Source organism: Hemicordylus capensis, chromosome 1, assembly GCF_027244095.1.
Source record: "Hemicordylus capensis ecotype Gifberg chromosome 1, rHemCap1.1.pri, whole genome shotgun sequence".
Lineage (NCBI taxonomy): Eukaryota > Metazoa > Chordata > Lepidosauria > Squamata > Cordylidae > Hemicordylus > Hemicordylus capensis.
The window spans coordinates 382,922,996-382,941,323 of record NC_069657.1 but is presented as its reverse complement, the minus strand read 5'-3'; the positions used below and the strand labels follow the sequence as shown (position 1 = coordinate 382,941,323).

General features: G+C 41.4%; 1 protein-coding gene across 14 annotated transcripts in view; it reads right to left on the bottom strand.

Moving 5' to 3' along the window:
• The window catches only part of RYR2 (ryanodine receptor 2), a 625,908-nt gene that overhangs the window by 287,044 nt on the left and 320,536 nt on the right, over window positions 1-18,328 (bottom strand). For all 14 annotated transcript variants that reach the window (XM_053300231.1, XM_053300272.1, XM_053300252.1 and 11 more), the window contains 6 exons: window positions 13,680-13,888; window positions 10,568-10,742; window positions 6,955-7,163; window positions 4,400-4,746; window positions 2,820-2,934; window positions 1,750-1,910 (listed from right to left, as the gene is read on the bottom strand). In XM_053300231.1, the coding sequence (XP_053156206.1) occupies window positions 1,750-1,910; window positions 2,820-2,934; window positions 4,400-4,746; window positions 6,955-7,163; window positions 10,568-10,742; window positions 13,680-13,888 (1,216 nt within the window). The remainder of the gene's footprint in view (window positions 1-1,749; window positions 1,911-2,819; window positions 2,935-4,399; window positions 4,747-6,954; window positions 7,164-10,567; window positions 10,743-13,679; window positions 13,889-18,328) is intronic.

Genomic DNA, 18,328 nt, shown 5'->3' with positions numbered 1-18,328 from the left:
CAAAACCTCATGGTGAGGTGTCACAGCCTTATGTGTGCTTTTTCCTCCTGGGGGAGAAAATGGCAGCCAAAAGCAGCCAGCTGCCAAGAACAACAGAAGTGCTTCAGGCACTGCTGCTGTTGCCACCACTGCTGCCAGCTGCAAAAGCATAACATTTGCTGTTGAAATAAAAAAGAACAGAGGTAAGCCAACCATCCTGAACAGGTTTTGTGGGGTGCCCAAAGTTTTGTTGTTCTCCTGCCTTCCAGTACTCTTATATTAGCTGAATATACATTAGGTGTATAAGGACAATAATACCTTCATCACATTATTAGAGTTCAAATAGTATACAGCATATGCACTGCAGGGATTATGTACTCTGGCTCTAGTTAAGATGATCTGCCATTTCTCTAGCACTGTAAGAAAAACAAAACCAACATCTATGGTGGCTTTACCTACTACCAGGAAATAACAGTGAGCACATGTACAAGTGACTCATGTCTCTGTTTTTGACAGTTCCTCTGTAATGCCTAAAGAAGGAACTTTTGTTTCTCTTCCACGTTGAAATGTGTGGGCACCAGATGCATGTACAGCTGACATGCTTCTCTGCACGGGAGATGTGTCACACATCCATTCTTTGATTGTTTTAACAAAAGCATATATTGTGGACGTAGGAGTCACTTCTATATCTTTTGTCAGTGTTTTTTTCATAACTCCCAAGCCTATCTGACTTTCTAAAGATAAGTGAGGGGAGGAAGCCTTTAAAAGTCACCAGTTTCTAGCTTTCCCTGTGACGCACATACATAATGAGGAGGATTGAATTTTTAAGCATTTCTACAGTTACTATGAACTAGCAAAACACCATCATTATGACAAGAAGCTAAAAATGGCCATGCTGGATGAAACCAAAAGGGCAATCTAGTCCAGCATCCTGTTTCTCACAGTGGTCAACCAGATGTCTCTGGGAAGCCCAGAAGCAGGATATTGGGGCCAAAAGCAGTTTCCTACCATCATTTCCCAGGAATTGATTCTGAATCTGGATATAGCATATGATGCACCTGTCCACCATGATTTAATCTAGTTGCTATCACAGCTATCGAGACCAGTGACCATCATAAAAACTTGCAGTAGTGAATTCCATAATTAATTAAGCACTGAGTGAAGTAGTACTTCCTTTTTCCTCTCCTAGATCAATCAGTTTCATTGGAGGCCCTTGAATACTAAAGTTATCCAAGAGGGAGAAAAACATTTCTCTATCCTCTGGCTTCATGCAATGCATAAGTTTATAAACCTTTAGCACATCCCCTCCAGGTTGTCTTTTTCCTAAACTAAAAGTTATTATGGAATCTAGGGATGTTGTAATTGCATACAGAATCCCTAAGAACAAATCTGCAAGCCCTGCCCCTGCACAGCCACACTCTTTCCTAATTATACCTAGCATGGAATTTGCCTTTTTCATAGGTGCCACACATCAACGTTTTCACTGAGCTATCCACCACAACCTCAAAATCTCTCTCTTGGTTAGTCACTGTCAAGTCAGTATCAGCAAAATTAAGAAATTATTCTGCCTTAAAGTGACAGAATACACTTTACACACTTTACACCACACTTTACACTTACACCAAACCGCATTTGCATAATGTTAGCCATTGACCAACCCAGAGATCCCCTTTTGGAACTCTTTGTAAACTTGTCTTGATAATATATTTACTGACATTATTTCAATATTCCATTTCAAATGTTTTTGAACAGAAGAAAAACAAAACCAACCTCTCATGAACTTTCCCTTTTTCATCTCCTAGGGTTACTGTAACAGTGCGAACTCTGTCCAAATCAAAGCTTGTGTCATATTGATGGAAGTCAGATGTAATCCATCCCACCCAGACATTAGCAGGTTCTTGTCCAGGAAAGATGCGCACAGAATAATAATACTGGCAAAAGATTAAGAATGACCCACAGCATTAATATCAAGAATTATCCTCTTACTCAAAAATCCAAACCTGGGTTTATCATTAGCACTCAGTTTCCATCTCTGCTGACCGCATCCCTAGCTGCCTGGCACAGAATCAAGCAGCCAGGGAACAAGGCCTACAAAAAATGGAGTAGTCCAACAACCTTGCACCCTTTCCCTCCTCTCTCCTGTGTCAGCTACCATGCAACATCCCTGAAGAAGGCAGAGAACCAAGCATATTTGAAAGTCCAAATTTCAAAATGAAAATTGAACACCATGAACCTTACTTTTAATGTAATCTAGAAATGATAAGTTAAAAATTATGAATAATGCTATTACTTAACAGTAAAAGTAATTCATTAGGTACTGTTCAGAAATAAGTAGTCTGCAGTTCATGTATAACTGTAAAGAATAGTAGAGCAGGCCCTCATTATCCATGGTCCAAGCACCAGCAGTTTTGTATATCTGTGGTCAGGCAATGGGGACCGGTCCTCATTATCCACAGTTCTAAAAATAGGCAAAATTCATCCATCTGTGGTTCCTGGGTGTCCAGAAATGACTTCCAATATTATTTCCAGCCACCATTTTGCAGGACAGAGCCATTAAAATTCCCACACACACACACACAATTAAAAAACCCCAAAGCATTTCCCCACAATTTTTCATGGAAAAACAGAGAAATTAGGGTGTGTGTTGAGTCACTGCTGGACAGCCATCGTTAGAAAAGCCTCAACATCTCATTATCCATGGTTTCATTATCTGCAGATGTAGGCCAGAACAGAACCCTCACAGATGAGGGCCACCTGTATCTTGCTAATGCTTGCAATAATTTCAAAAAGTGCTTTTTTGAGAAAGCAACAAGAAAAGTATTAATGTTAAGATGCCATACTGTAGATGTTTGCATTAAATAATCATAGTCATCCCTTTCGTCTGCTAAGACATCTTCAGTGAGCCTTGCAGAGTGGCTTGTGCTGTAGTCTGGTTTTGTCCTTCTCAGCATAAATCTGTAAAACAGGAGATGAGACAAATCCCCATTTTTGTAAACTGCAATTATCAGTTTAATGAACATAAACCTATGTGTTCCATTTCATAAGAGCTGTATACTGACTTAACCAATCTGAAAATGAAATACATTTTTTTTAAAAAGGAAACCAAACCAAACCAAGCTTCCAATTATCCCATTTAAGAATACATTTTTCATAAAGTTCCAAGATAACAACTCTTACTCTATTAGACTTTGGTTATCTGAATATTGTAGAAATACTCAAACCATTTAGAGAAAAGCATTTATACTTTAAATGCTTTACAAAGATAGGTTGGGAGGAGTCCAGTAACTATGAAAATTAGCTATTCACACAAAGCGTATACAGTAAACATTTTTCTATACCCATCCCATCAGGTTTGAATGGAAATCTTTTCTAGACACTTTGTCAGAACAGACAGCTCATGAATTTCAGATATTTTCTGCAATTGTCATGGCAACAAATACATTTTTGATGTTCTAATCTAATAATCTGCTGGATCAGACCAAATGCCCACCTAAGCATACTATTTCCCAAGGTGATGAACCAGATGCCTCTGGGAAGCCCTGAAGCAGGACATGTAGACAAATAGCATTCTCACACTGTTACATCCCAGTAATTGATTTTCAGATGCTTACTGCCTCTCTAAATGTAAAGACTGCATATGACCAACATGACTAGAAGCCATTGATAGATTTATCTTCCATGTATTTGCCTAATCTAATATTTCAACAGCCTTGTGGAAATATTTCACTGTGTTTTATGAATGGAAAGTTGGGGAACAGGATTTTTTTTACACAGTTTACCAGAAAAGCATGGTAAAAAAATTAACGGAAAACAAACTTCTCACACCAGATGTTGCCACCCCAATTACTAGTTCACATAGCTAACTAAATGTAAATTAATGTACAGTGCAAATAGGAAGAGCATAATTTTTGCCCTAGTACAGTGCTCTTCATTGTAAGGTCCAGAGGCCCAGCCACGCAAAGGGCAGCTCCCTCACTATTTGTTTATTGTACGTGTGTGAAGCTTCAGTCAAAGCTGAATAAGTCTCCTAGCATATGCAGAGATGACCATTTTCACAAGGCAGTGCTGCACTTTGCTCAGCTTCAGAGAGGGCTCCTTTAAGGGAAACAGACCCCTCTTGAGCCCCTGCACTGTCTTGGAAGGTGTATACAGAGTTCTGGGAAATGTAGCCCTTCACAGTGTTTTCCTACTAGAACTCTTAAGAAAGAGTTCTGTCTCTCTTAAAGGACACTCCCAACACTGAGAAAAGCACAATACCGTGTGGAGGTCAGTACAGTGGGAAATGGCCCTCACATTGAAGGGTGGGTGGTGTTTTTTTTGCCAGAGTGGCCCCCACTTGGAAAATAGTGAAGATCACTATCTGAGAAAATAAACTTATTTTTTAAATGGGGGAGGGGGGAGATAAATCAAACCAGTTTACCGTTGCTTGAGGCGTGAAGGTTTCTCTTGTGTATAATCTTTATGGTTATTGAACTCTGATTTTATCGCTTCTTTTTCTACACGATCAGGTACCAGGTGACCATGAGCAGTCTTCATAAGGACTTCAAAGTCAGAATCAGCATCATAATCATCCAAGTCATTCTTTGGGCCAAAAAGGCTTGAACTTGGCAACCCTCCTCCAGGCATTTTAGAAAATACCTCTGCACACTCAATAGGCATGCTGAGACGATAGAACATGATGTCTGTTTTGCTATTTTGAGATCCAAAGGACTTCTGTGTGACCTTCAAGCATGGGGAGCTGTCTGCAGTACCATCTATTCTTGTAACCTAACACATACAAAAGCTTTGATGTAAAATGAAGTGCCACTTTTTCTTAAACTCTCAGGTTTTTATTAACATACAAATGAACAAAATATTAATCTGAATATCATTGATACATATTAGGGAGCTGATCAGGAGGAGCCCTTAGAGCATAAGAGTATTTATAAAACATGCTTGTAAATATACTCCTCCTATACTTATAAAAAGTTTGTTACTACAGGCTGAGTATCCCTTATCCGGACTGCTCGGGACCAGAAGTGTTCCAGATTTCAGACTTTTCCAGATTTTGGAATATTTGCCTTCACGGACCCTCAGTCCAAGCTCAAAACTTTCCCTCACAGACCCACAGTCCAGATCTTTTCCCCTCTCCTTACCCCTTGGCTCTAGCCATTTATTTTTCACCTTGCTTCCTCCTTTGGTCTTCCCATGCTTGGCCTCCAGCCGTCTCTTCCTCCTCTCCCCTTGCCTAACATGGAGTGCACTTACACTGCAGAGGATCTTCTGGGCTCTCTGTCAGAAGGGGAGTAAGGTGGACAGCTGCGATAGGTTGCGTACTGACAGATGCCATCTTGCCACCCGTGAGCCTGGAGGCTGCCGCGCTTGTAGGGAGGGAGGACCCAGAGCCTCCCCAAACACCTACCACCCTGCCAGCAACAGAGACCCATCTGGAGGGCAAACTTGGGAGAAACTCCACTCCGGTAGTGGTGAGTAACCCCCCCAAATGGGCAGGGCATGGTGGATCCTCCTATCTTGGAGGACGGGGCCACGTGGTTGAGGGGATTTATTGCAAGAGAATTCAGGACCCTGGTACCCTCTCTGGTGGAGGAGGGCAGAGAACTTCTGGCCCCAATCAGGACGTGGCGTAAGTTTTGACATGTTTAAAAGCAGCAAAATTGGGATTTTTGTTGTTGTTGTTGTTACGGCATGGTGTCCGGATTTTGGAGCATTCCGGATTCTGGATATCCGGATAAGGGATACTCAACCTGTAATCTGGTAACTGAAATCAAAGAGCCACCAATTAAGTCATAGTTTTAAAAAGTGAAATGGTATGTTGGAGAAATGTTAGGGAGAGAGGGGGGAGGAACCCATTTGGCAGGTATTCATCCTAGCTTTCCATAATTAATATTCATACCCTTTCGCTCTATTTTCTATTCCTCTCTTTCATGTCATCTCTTTCTTTCAGCTATAAGCCTGTGTCATTTCTAGTTTTTGTACAGCACTGAGCAAATGTAACTGCAACAACAAGGGTCTATGACTCCAATGTAAGTATGAAAATATATTAAAGATTTTAGCAGGTTTAATTATATAACATGCCATTTTCTCTTTCATTCAAAGCCTCTTGGAGTCACAAACAAAAAAGCAATACCAAATATATTGAAATATGTAAACTTTTTGCTGCTCTCCTGAACCACTTCCTACTCCATATATTGGTTGACAGCACATCAGGGACATCACAGGAACTGTATCCTTACAGAGAGAGGTTTCCTGAGCACCAGAGGAGTGATTTTTGTTCATCAACCCTGCTTCTATAAGTATTCTTTGCCTTCCAGAAATATGCCCCTCAGGGCTGCCTTCAGAACACTTCTAGAGGAAGCAAAATAAGCAGAAATCATTTCCTCCCCATGCTCATGCACTTTCCTGCTCAATAAGTCTCTGACTGCAAGGATACAGTCTCCCTCTGTGAGGATACAACTGCTGCTGTGTCCACGGACTACTGCTCTGGATGTCAGCCATTCTCCAACAATGAAGGAGCAAAATTGTTCTGTCGTGTTTCACCACCACTCCAGTGTGTTTTTGTTTAGTTTTAAATTTGAGGATTTCATTAAAATAGCATGGTGGGGGCGGTCACACAGACTCCAATAAAAGTACATGGGAGAAAATGAAAACACAGTATCTTTAAGATAGTGGGCAGTAGCCAAAATGACCCCAATATATGGTCAAAACTCTAGTATAATACAATAACTACTTTATGTAGTAGGGAGGGGCATCTGCAGCTTTTTCCTCTCCCCAACTGGGAGAAGAGCACAGTGAGGCTAACTGCTCTATGTGTGGAACCTAAATTGGACACGGGAAACTAAACACAGGGATTCTACACACAAATTCCAATTGCACTCCCTTAAGCAGCAATGTGTGCACAAGTCATCTCACTAAATTTGACTGAATAAATCAACTTTCTATTTCACTTCAACAAAATGAAATGAAAATATATCAGACCTCAATATGTTCATGATTTGGTGGTACTGGAAGGAATTGAGGTAGTCTCTTGCTTAACCATATGGTGATATCCCTGTTTGTATTCACTGCAAAAGGTTCATAGCCTTCTTGTAATCCACAAATAGTGAAATATTTCAGGGTGCTGACATCTTTGCCAAAGTTCATTCTGCCCACTTGCGACAATCCCAGGCTACATGCAGGTATAAAGCCTGCCAAAAAGAAGATGGATAAAATCTATGAATAATAAATAAATCTATTCCATATTTTGAAGAATTTGTTGGTTGTTTGGTGCGAAATAAAGTCATACTTCCGAATGACCTACAAATACCAAAGTTGGCATACAAAATCCTGCCACTGAAATTAGTTGAATACACTATTTTTTAACACCATAATATACTCGGTGAAAATTTAATTTTTTTTATTTTTAGAAGAAATTCTGAATATTATACTTCCTGGTTACCTACACATACCAAATATTTTAAGTGTTCTTGTTCTCAACAGATTAACAATCAATCAGATCGATAATTCCAAAATGACATTTTGCCCAAGAGAAGTGGAAGATCTTTCTCAGATTCAAATTTACCATATATGGTATGATACAGTCTTTGCAGGAAGTGTATTCTTTAATGTCTATTAAAAATCTGGCATACCACTACAGATAAAGGGACTTTGAACAACGGAGATAACATCTTGGTTGTTATCAACTAAGTGACTCGCATTGCTTCTTTAAATCTCCCCACGCGCCAACTTAGAAGCACGAAGAAAAGCTACTTAAACTGTATACCAATTTAGTTAGGGGTAGAAAACTGCCAATAACCAACACCCTCTCTGCCACACCTCCACAATAACTAAACTGGTATACAAGGGCCATCTATTTTTTAAGTTAGAATAACAGCAGTGTTGAAAAGACACAGCTTTTTCACAGATTGTAAACCAGTAGATGGCATTAAGAAATTATAGAATATATTTAAATATCATGTAGAAGGCCTCATAAAATATCCTGTTGGAATCTGTATTAGCGTTGGAATAAATTACCATCTTGAAAGACCAAAAATGTACAAGCAATACATTCTGTTTACACCGATAGATGTCAGATCTATTATATCAAAAAATGTTATTATTGGTCTAAATTCTTGTCAGAACTTGTGCAGGCATGTTTTCCCAGATATATTCTCTATTCCTATCTACTATAAATTGTTTCAATTTCTTAAAGAACTGAGATAGGGCATTACATTTACTAGCATGAACCTTAAATTAAGCTCTTATTTTGCTCATCAGCAAAATCACCTACCATATTTTCCTACACTACGCTAGGCGCGCGCACGCAGCATAACATATGTGGTGCGTGCACGCCACGAAGGGCGCATGCGCTCCGCCAGCTCTTCTTCGTTTAAGGCATAGACAGACAATGACGGGGGCAGGGGCGGCAGGGAGGAACTCTGCCGCCCCAAGAAGATTTTTAAAAGCACCAGCGCCGGAGGGGGAAGAGCGGCGGGGGGGGGAGTACTACCCCCCTTAAAGAGACACTCCCCCAAGTGCCGGACCACGCTTCTACCGAACCATGCACAATTGGGAGGCAAATTCAGAAAGATCCCAACTGCAGAGAGACTTTGTCCCTGTGACATTGGGGAGGTAGAAACCACAGAACATGCACTCCTCTTTTGCCCCTTTTACAGAGACATTTGGGCCAAGCTTATATTTCTGTTATTTCACAACTACCCTGGCTGCCCAAACCATGTCTATACCGGGTGACCCAGCCTAACACCACCAAGATCTGCATGGCAGCGTGTAGCATCCGCCGAGTCATGACTGCTAGGCCCTGCATCCATTCTGCATAGTTTTAAACTGCTGATTATACTATTATCTTTAGTGTTCCTCCTTAGATGTTTTATTTTTTATACTCTGTTTTAGCAACTACTTTTTGCATTTTATATATTCCATAATAACATAAGAATAGCTCTGCTGGATCAGGCCCAAGACCCATCTAGTCTAGCATCCTGTTTCTCACAGTGACCCACCAGATGCTGCTGGAAGCCACAGGCAGGAGTTGAGGGCATGCCCTCTCTCCTGCTGTTACTCCCCTGCAACTGGTACTCAGAGGCATCCTGCCTCTGAGGCTGGAGGTGGCCCACAGCCCTCCAACTAGTAGCCGTTGATAGACCTCTCCTCCATGAAGATTTTTATATGCTTAGAATTTTAATAATGTTATAGCTCCCCTCTTTTTAAAGGGTAGCAGCCTTTTAGTATTATATTATAGCTGTATCACATTAGAGTAGAATTTTAAAATAACACAGTTCTATGGTTTCATATTCAGTTTTAATCATAATTTGTTTTAACTGTGGTTTCATAATTTGTTTTAATCACGCTCTACTGCTTTGTCTTGTGCTGGTCTTGGAGCGTAATAAAGATGATTGATTGAGTAGAGCCTTATAGGATTTTAGTACATACAAACCCTTATATGATTTAGTACATTCAATTTATATCAATTTATTTTGTATATTTTAATGAAATGCTAGTACAGCCCTGTAAAAAATATATATAATTTAATAAATGAACAAATACAGTTAACTACATGTAAAACAAAAATGATTCACTTTTAAAAAAAATTTGAGTAGACAGGTGTTTTGCTTGGTTTACTGCTTGCAGCATGTCAAGTGGTTCCCTGAGCTATTTGAAAGTTTGCAAGAAAAAGCTGTCCCTGTATTAGTCACACAGTTTTTTTAAAAAATTGACTAGCTTCCAAAGTAAACAACAAAACAGCAAAAGTTCCAAGTTCCAATCACAATTAACACAAATAAAACTACATTAAATGAAGTAATCATATGTGCACTCAATCAAGTTTTGATTTACATATTGTTGTCTTCCTAGCGGCCTGTAAGACAAACTTAGCAACAGCTCTTGAGCTTTGTGTATGAGCTGGCTTACTTAAAAAGCTCAAATTTTCTTGAGTCAAAATGATCTGTCATTTGTTCTCATGCAATGTCATACAAAGTACAGTATCTGCAAGAAATTAATAAGGTGATAGTAGTTTATTTTATTAAGTACAATCAAATAGGGTGCTTCCTATTTTTTCTCTCTCAAGGTGGAGGTTCGAGGAAAATTGTTTTCTTATTATGGAGTTGTACAGCTATATGAAGTAAGTTTTAAAAGTTTAGTGTCATACCAGGCACCTCCAGTTGTGTAGAGTAAAATGGATGGCAGTTATTCTTTACCATCATGAAAGTGTTGATTGCAGGGGGTTACTGTGGAAAAGTGCAGATTCACAACTCCATGAAGGTCTCCGTGCAATATTTAAAATATTATATATTGGTTCTGGAGCCATTATTATTTCTTTATGGAGGTAAGTATGAAGGTTCATGCTCTAAAATCCACTATGAACACTTTAAAATCCTCTTTTATTAGTGGAAGATAACCGATACCAAGAGATTATCAAAATAACTAAATAAAAATTGAGTTGAAATGGGCAAATCTACCATCCCTAGTTATCTTCTTGGGATTTACAGTTGTGTTTCATTGACTCACAACAAAAATGAGAAGATGTTAAAAGACTTCCCCATACAAAGATAAGAAAGGGTTTGCCACATTAGCAGCACAAAATTGTTTAAGAACTTACCATCACCAACCTCAAAGTCCTTGAATGCAAGCTCAGAACCTGAGTCATCAAGAAGGATTTCACCATTCAGGGTGAACATCATAGTACGTTCATTTAAGTCAACCATACATCCCACAATATCCCCCGTCAGCCAAGAACGACCAAAATGCTCATTTCCCTGGTGCCATCGTTGGGCCTGGAAAATAAATAATTTTAACAAAAGGAAATTAAGAGCTCCTCCCTCTCTCAGATATGTCGAATAAGCAGCCCCTAAAAAACAGTACTAAATTTAATATGATTCAATTATAACATTCTGAAACCATAGTCAATGTCAAGAGCAGAAATCTGGGGACACAGTCTGCACTGATCTTAACTCACCCAAAATGTTCCTGAGTAGCACAGCATGTGTGTCCCCCACAAGCAGCAGAGCACATATGGGGGGAAGGGGGAGTGATTTTCTCTCCTCCCCCCTGCCTCCATAAGTGCTCATTTCTTTCAAAAAAACATGTCCCTGAAGGTTGTGTGAAGGCTTCCCCTTCCCTCCGTGTGTGCTCTGCTGCTCAGCAAGACTCTGGCTGAGTTAAGAGCAGCCTCTCTGCCCAAGGACACAGCTCTGCAACATCCCCAGATTGCTGTTCAGGATGTCAGCCAATATTTGCATGCCGTTTTACATAGCTGTTGACTGCAAATCCTTCAGTTAGTTTTATGCATATGCATCTAACAGCAGTAGTATAAAACAAACTCTAATTGTTCAATGGACACCTTACCATTTCAACAAGAGTAGCAGAAGCCAATAATACACCTTCAATGAGATAACACAGTTCCAAATGCAAGTCAAAATCTTTGTTCTCAAATATTTTGGGAATAAAATATGTTATTAGTGTGATATATCTCCAAGATGGGGCTCTGAGAGACTCCTGCCTGTAACCTTGGAGAAGCCACTGCCAGTCTGTGCAGACAATACTGAGCTAAATGGACCCATGGTCTGACTTGGTAGAAGGCAGCTTCCTATGTTCCTATATAGCCTGTCTCTCATCCCAACTTTCAAAACTTTTTCAAAATGATTTCTTTAAGTTTTATGAGTATTGGTATGGCTAGTGCAAATATTTCATGGGGCCACTATCTTCCTTTTGTGCTTATTTATTTATCATTCATTTAGTAAATAATTATTATTTGATTATTATTTATATACCACCTGATATGTGTATTTCTAGGCAGTGGCCACAATTAACACACAACAAATATAAAAACAATTTCACAGGATAAAAACACTTAAGCAGTTTTAAATTAATTTCAGTTAAAAGCCTGAGAAAACAGGTGTGTCTTGAGGGTCTTTTAAAAAGCAATCAGATATGGAGATGCTCTTATTTTGACAGAGAGGATATTCCAAAACCCTGGGGCAGCCACAGAGAAGTACTGGTATGATCCAGAGAAGGGTTAGTATTACCCAGGGCTCATTAACAGAATAAATTCCAGTTAACTGAATGCCCACTTTACTAAGACATAAAACTCTCTGGCCTGTTTTCAGAAGATACCTAGGATTTTACAGCAAAGAAGCCTGTACACCAGGGCTGCTCAAAGGTACATAGAGCTCATCTCCCCAAAAATTCTGAGTTTTGCAAATTTTTATTAGAACTGGGATTATTGGTTTCCTTAAATTAAATAATAGGCTTCAGTGTCTGAAGAAAAGCCAAAAAAAGGGGGGGGGGAACCCCTCTCTGCTCCTAAATCAGGAGAGAGAGAAATCCAAATATTATCAAATAATAAGCTGATATTCTGCCCAAGGTTAGGCACAGGTTACTCTTACTTATTTAAGCGACACTTCCGGGCAAAACAGGTATATATAAACATGTAAGAGAGCAAATCAAAAAGATACTTAAACCAAACTAGGTAACATGATAATTATGTTAAATGTATCCTTTAGCATACATTTGGTATCCTACAAAAAACCTGGAATAAAATTCTAGTAGCTTCACATCATAACATTCATTTCCAGTAGTCTTGTACAATCAAATAGGGATGTGCACGAATGGTCTTCGGCACTGGCAGGGGTAGTACTTTAAGGGCGGGGGAGGGTGTACTCACCCCCCCCCCGCCATGTTTCCCCAGCCGGCGCTCTGTAAATTTCAAGCCCCTTGGGGTGGCAGCGTTCCTCCCTGCCACCCCGTTCCCCCCGTCGGCCAGAACTGGCCGGAAGTTGAAACTTCCGGCCGAGGGGGGGAATGGGGCAGCAGTGAGGAACGCTGCCGCCCTGAGGGGCTTGAAATTTACAGAGCGCCGGTGGGGGAAACACGTTGGGGGGAATGAGTACACCCTCCCCCGCCCTTACAGTACTACCCCTGCCGGTGCCAAAACACCGAATACCGCCCCAGCACCGAAACATTTCAGAGGCCTTTAAAATGGCCTCCGAAACGTTTCGGGCACATGCCTACTATCAAATACTCCTGAAGAAATGCACATGCAAAGGATAATTCATGTCAGACAAGAACAAGAGAACAACTGCAGTCTAGAACAAGCTTCAGTATATAGATATATTTTTACATTTGGATGTGAATTGCCACCAATTTGGGAATGCTTGAGCCAGTTCAGCACCTCTTCTGGGAAGCGCCCAACTGGCTCGGGCACCAGTGTTTGAGCCGGCTTGATGGGGCAGGCAGCAGTTCCCTTAAGGAGCTCCTTACCTGCTCACCCTGCCCTTCCAATCCATGTAGCCTCCGTGTGGCATCAGCATGCTCATAGAATGCGCGCATGTGTGCCGGCCATGTGTGTGCAAACACTGCACATAGGCTGCAGGGAGCAGTGCCTCAGCACCACGCAGTCGGTTGGGGACTGGGCACCCTGCCCAAAAAAGCAGCGGGGTGGAGAGGAGCAAGTAAGCAGCTCCTTACCTGCTCCTTAAAGGAACTGCTCCCCGCGAGCCCGTGCACAACCTGTTCACACAAATCTCTACCACCAATCAAGGCCATAAACTCATCTATGTTAAAGGGCACTTGCTTGATAGAAGAATGTGTTTTACTGATATGTCCTCTTTTTTTCTGGCAACAGTCAAAACATGGCAGCATATTACATGTGGCATGAACTGACAGAATCTCATTATCATTACTTGGAACCTCAAATTATTATAGATTAATACCTTGAAACCATCAAAGACAAATGCTTGTTCATCTGACCCAAGTTCTTGTTCTGGCTGACCACCTGGCCTGGCCCAGCCAACCCTCATGTCTCCTGCAGTCACCACTTCAAACTCAAAATACCACTTCCCAGATTTCACTGCATAGGTCTTCTCTGTGCGGAAAATCCTGAATCTTTCCATCATAGCACAGAATACATCTGGTCTTGTGGCTGCAAAGTTTTAAATATATTTAACAAATAAATAAGATATATAACCAACTTCACACAGTTTTTACAGTAAACTTATAAAGAGTTCTAAAAAGCAGGAATGCATCACAATCTCAAATAAGGAGTCACTCAAATATATTGCTGTCTTTCTCTTCAAATTACCACTAACCTCAGTTCTATCCTTGCTGATCATAGAACTGATCTCTGCTTCCAGCTGATTCACTCTCCTGCCTCAGGCAACCACACAATGTTAGGGATGTCTGAACAGGTTCAACCCCAAACCACTTTGAGACAGAACCTGTTTGAGACTTTACTAAGACATAAAACTCTCTGGCCTGTTTTTAGAAGATATCTAGGATTTTAGAGCAAAGAAGCCTGTACATCAGGGTTGCATTTGACCTCCATTCGGGGTTGAACCAATCCCCACCCCCAGTTCGATCTGACCTCGGACCAAAACCCCCCTGCCTGACGGTTTGGGGGGTTCGCAATTTTTTAATTTTTTAAAAAATATTCTTTACCTCTAGCCCCTTCAGGGTACTTCCTAAAGGCTGAAGGGAGTCTGCAAAGGTTCTCCCCCTGCCAGACTCGGTAATCACCCCTGCGACCCATTCGGCAACACTTTCTGGCCCGTTTGGGCCTCCGTATACCAGTGCAGCGGCCATTTTCTCCATTGCCACACATGCACAAATGGCCAAATGGACCACGGCAGTTATTACTGAGGCTGGTGGGGGAAGGGGGAACCTTCGCAGACACACAGAGACCCCAGTGGCCTTTAGGAAGCCCCCCGAAGGGGGCTAGAGAAAAAAAATATTTTTTAAAATTTTTATATATATATATATATGCGAACCCCCTCCCCCCCAACCGAACCGGGGGGGATTCAAAAACAGGCTGGACCAAACTGGTCTGGTCAGGTTTGAGTGCAGTTCGCACTCGAACCGAACCGGGCCAGCCAGTTCCGTGCACACCCCTACACAATACACATTAATCAGAAGACTATTCAAATCATACTCTGAAATCAGATAACTGTAAGGTAGTTAACCTTGCATCAATTGTTAAAATATATTCCATTGGACTTATAGCATTAAAATGTTTTAGATACATTTTGTTCCAGATTTATTTTATTTATTACATTACATTACATTATAATACCACCCCGTACAAAAAAGACCCTGGGCAGTTCACAATCTAAAAACCATTAAAACATTGACACTATTAAAACAATTTTAAAAATACAAATAAAAATGCTAAAATCTGAAGCTTTTAAACTAAAAGCCTGGCTAAATGGGTAGTAGTAGTAGCAAATTTATTGCGGTCCTTAGACCAGCTTAACATTTAAAATAATACATTTCACTAAATGGGTATGTTTTGAGGTCCTTCTTAAAATATTCAGAGAAGGGGAAACTCTAATTTCATTAGGAATTGCATTCCAGAGTCCCTGGGTAACTCTAGAAAAGGCCTCATCTTGAGACACCACCAATCAAGCTGTGGCAACGCAAATGGATCTCCTCAGATGATCTTAATAGGTGGCGGGGTTGATGAAGAAGAAGGCGTTCTCTTAAATACCTTGGACACAAACCATTTAGTTTTGAAGAGCAACAGTCTCCAAGCAACACCATCTGGAACCTACCTGAGAGGTAGGAGCGGAACCACTGCAAAGCCATGCCTCCCACTCCCAACCGCTTCAGGCACCCCAGAATGATACCATGGTCGATGGAATCGAAAGCCGAGGGATCCAAAAGGATCAACAGAGTCACAGTCCCCCTGTCAATTCCTAATTGGAGATCATCCAACAAGCCAACCAAGGCCATCTCAGCCCAATAGCCTGTCCAAAAGCCAGTTTGAAATGGGTCCAGATAATCTACTTCCTCCAAGACAGCCTGGAAATGAATCGCCACTACTCCCTCAATCACCTTGCCCAACCATGGGAGGTTGGAGACAGGCCCATAATTGCCTAATTCTGAGGGATCCAATGCAGGTTTCTTCAAAAGTGGTCTAATAATTGACTCCTTGAGACAAGGAAGCAGCCTGCCCTCCCTCAGAGAAGCACTGATTATCTTAACAAGACCTTCTCCAATAATCTCCCTGCTAGATCGTATAAGCCATGTTGGGCAAGGGTCAAGAGGACACGTGGTAAGGTGAAATGTCCGAAGTATTTTGTCCACATCCTTGGGAGTCAAAAACTGAAACTGATCCAATTTAACCACACAAGAAGAGCTTCTGGACACCTCCACAGTACTAATACAAATATTTATATACCACTTTTCAACCAAAGTTCTCAAAGCAGTTTACACAGACAAATACATAAATAAGATGGCCGCCTGTCCCCAAAGGGCTCACAATTTAAAAAGAAACACAAAGTAGACACCAGCAACAGTCACTAAAGGGATGCTGTGCTGGGGCTGGATAGGACAGTAACTGTAAAGTCTAGTACAGCTCGAATACGAGGGATTTTACCTGCAGAAAACGTATTTAAAATGTCAGAGGTGACAGATCCATCAGTTGATGGATCTAAGTACTCATTCAGAGAAAGAGGGGCATGCACTTGCCCTCTCACAACCCTAGACAACTCGGCTGGATATGAGCTTGCAGAACCAATGCAGACAGAAAGAAACTGCTCCTTTGCTGCAAACATTGCCAGAGCATAGATTTTCAAATGTGTTCTGTGTTGTCATCTGTAGGATTTGAACTGAGTCCTTCTCTAAGCCATCTACCTTGCCACTTCAGCCCCCATAGTTCTTCCTATATGAAGGAGCTAATTTAGAAGCAGGCTGGAGAGGGCGCTTAGGAGCAATCGTGTCTACTGCCCTAGTATAAGTTCATTATTCTGAGTCTGAACCAGGGCATCAACAGAATCGCTGGCAGAACCAACCTTAAAGCCTTCCAAGGCTTCTGGGAATCCTATGGGAGCCAATAGCTTTTTGGGGCAGACCATCCTAATAGGTCCTTCATCCCTGAGGAGGAGGGTTGAGGCTGTGAATCCAACCTTAACCAGATGGTGGTCCATCCATGACAATGGGAAAATCACAGGAGTCCCCACCCACAGAACGCCTTCCTAATCAGAGTAAAAAGCCAAGCAGAGAGTGTGACCAGCAACATGTGTTGGTCCCAAGACCACCTGGGATAGTCCCATAGTTGTAATGGCTGCTATGAACTCTTGAGCTGATCCTGACAAATTGGTTCCAAAGTTAACATTACAGTTCCCCAGAACTACCAGCCTGGGAGACTGCAATGCCAGCTCTGCAACCAAGTCAGTCAGCTCAGTTAGGGACTCTGTTGGGCAGCGGGGTGAACAGCATACCAACACAAGTTCCAGCCTATCCTTGCTCTCCAGACATAGATACACACATTCAATATAGGCCAATTCCCTGACATGAACCCTGGTAAGGAAGATATTACTCTTATAGACCACAGTCACTCCTCCTCCCCACCCACGTCCTCTCACCTGCTCTAAAACAGAGTATCCTGCCAAGAGAAGCTGGACCCAAACTGGACCACTAGCCTCCCCCATCCAGGTCTCTGTAATACATACCAGGTCAGCTCCATCATCCACAATCAAATCATGGGTGATTTCAGTTTTATTTTGAACTGATCTGGCATTACAAAGTAGCAAGGTAAGATTCTGTGGGAGATTGGCACTGTTCCCCAAGTTAAAATTGCTGGCAAGGAAGCTGGAAGGGTTAACAGCTATTAAATTACTGATCCCCTTTTCCCTCTAACGGGGACTTATTACAGTTAATTTAAGGAAGAATCAGATATACACTGATTTCCCTGTGTTCCACGGGGGGGGGATCTTTTTCTGGAACATATCTTCTCTGAATACAGTCCAGTCTTGCCTGATTGCCAGCCTTGTTCTGACCATATCCACACTGACTTTCCAGATCCTGATCCACCTGAAAACACTTACATTCCAGCAAAACTAATCTTACCTGTGTTCTCACTTCCCCCCCCCCAGTGTCTTTTCTCCACAACTTTAATCTCATTACCATATTGCATTGCTTCAAATCAATTTACTCTTACCACAAATAGTGGATTCAATGTAAACCATTCATTTTTAGATTAAAGGATAGCTTTTTCATAAGTGGTCTGAATTGCAGTGACTTGTTACACTTTGTTTTGGCCCTCTTCAAAAACTGCTACTTTTCTAAACAGCCATGAATCCAAATATCTACTGAAGGCAGCAACAGGGGACACCAAGTACTAGCAAATGAGATTTTCAATGAAAAATCATGAATCCACTCATTTGCTACCAGATAATCTACACTCAGAACACCTCAGAAACAACAAAAACCTGTACCCCATGGGTTAACAACCCATGGGTGTGGCTGGCACCCTCTGTGCACTACACCACCACTCGCTCTGGTCCACCCCAGCACCCTACAAGTGCAGTTATGGGGCTGCTGAAACCTCAATTCTTCCTTATGGGGGGAAAAAAACCTTAAAGAA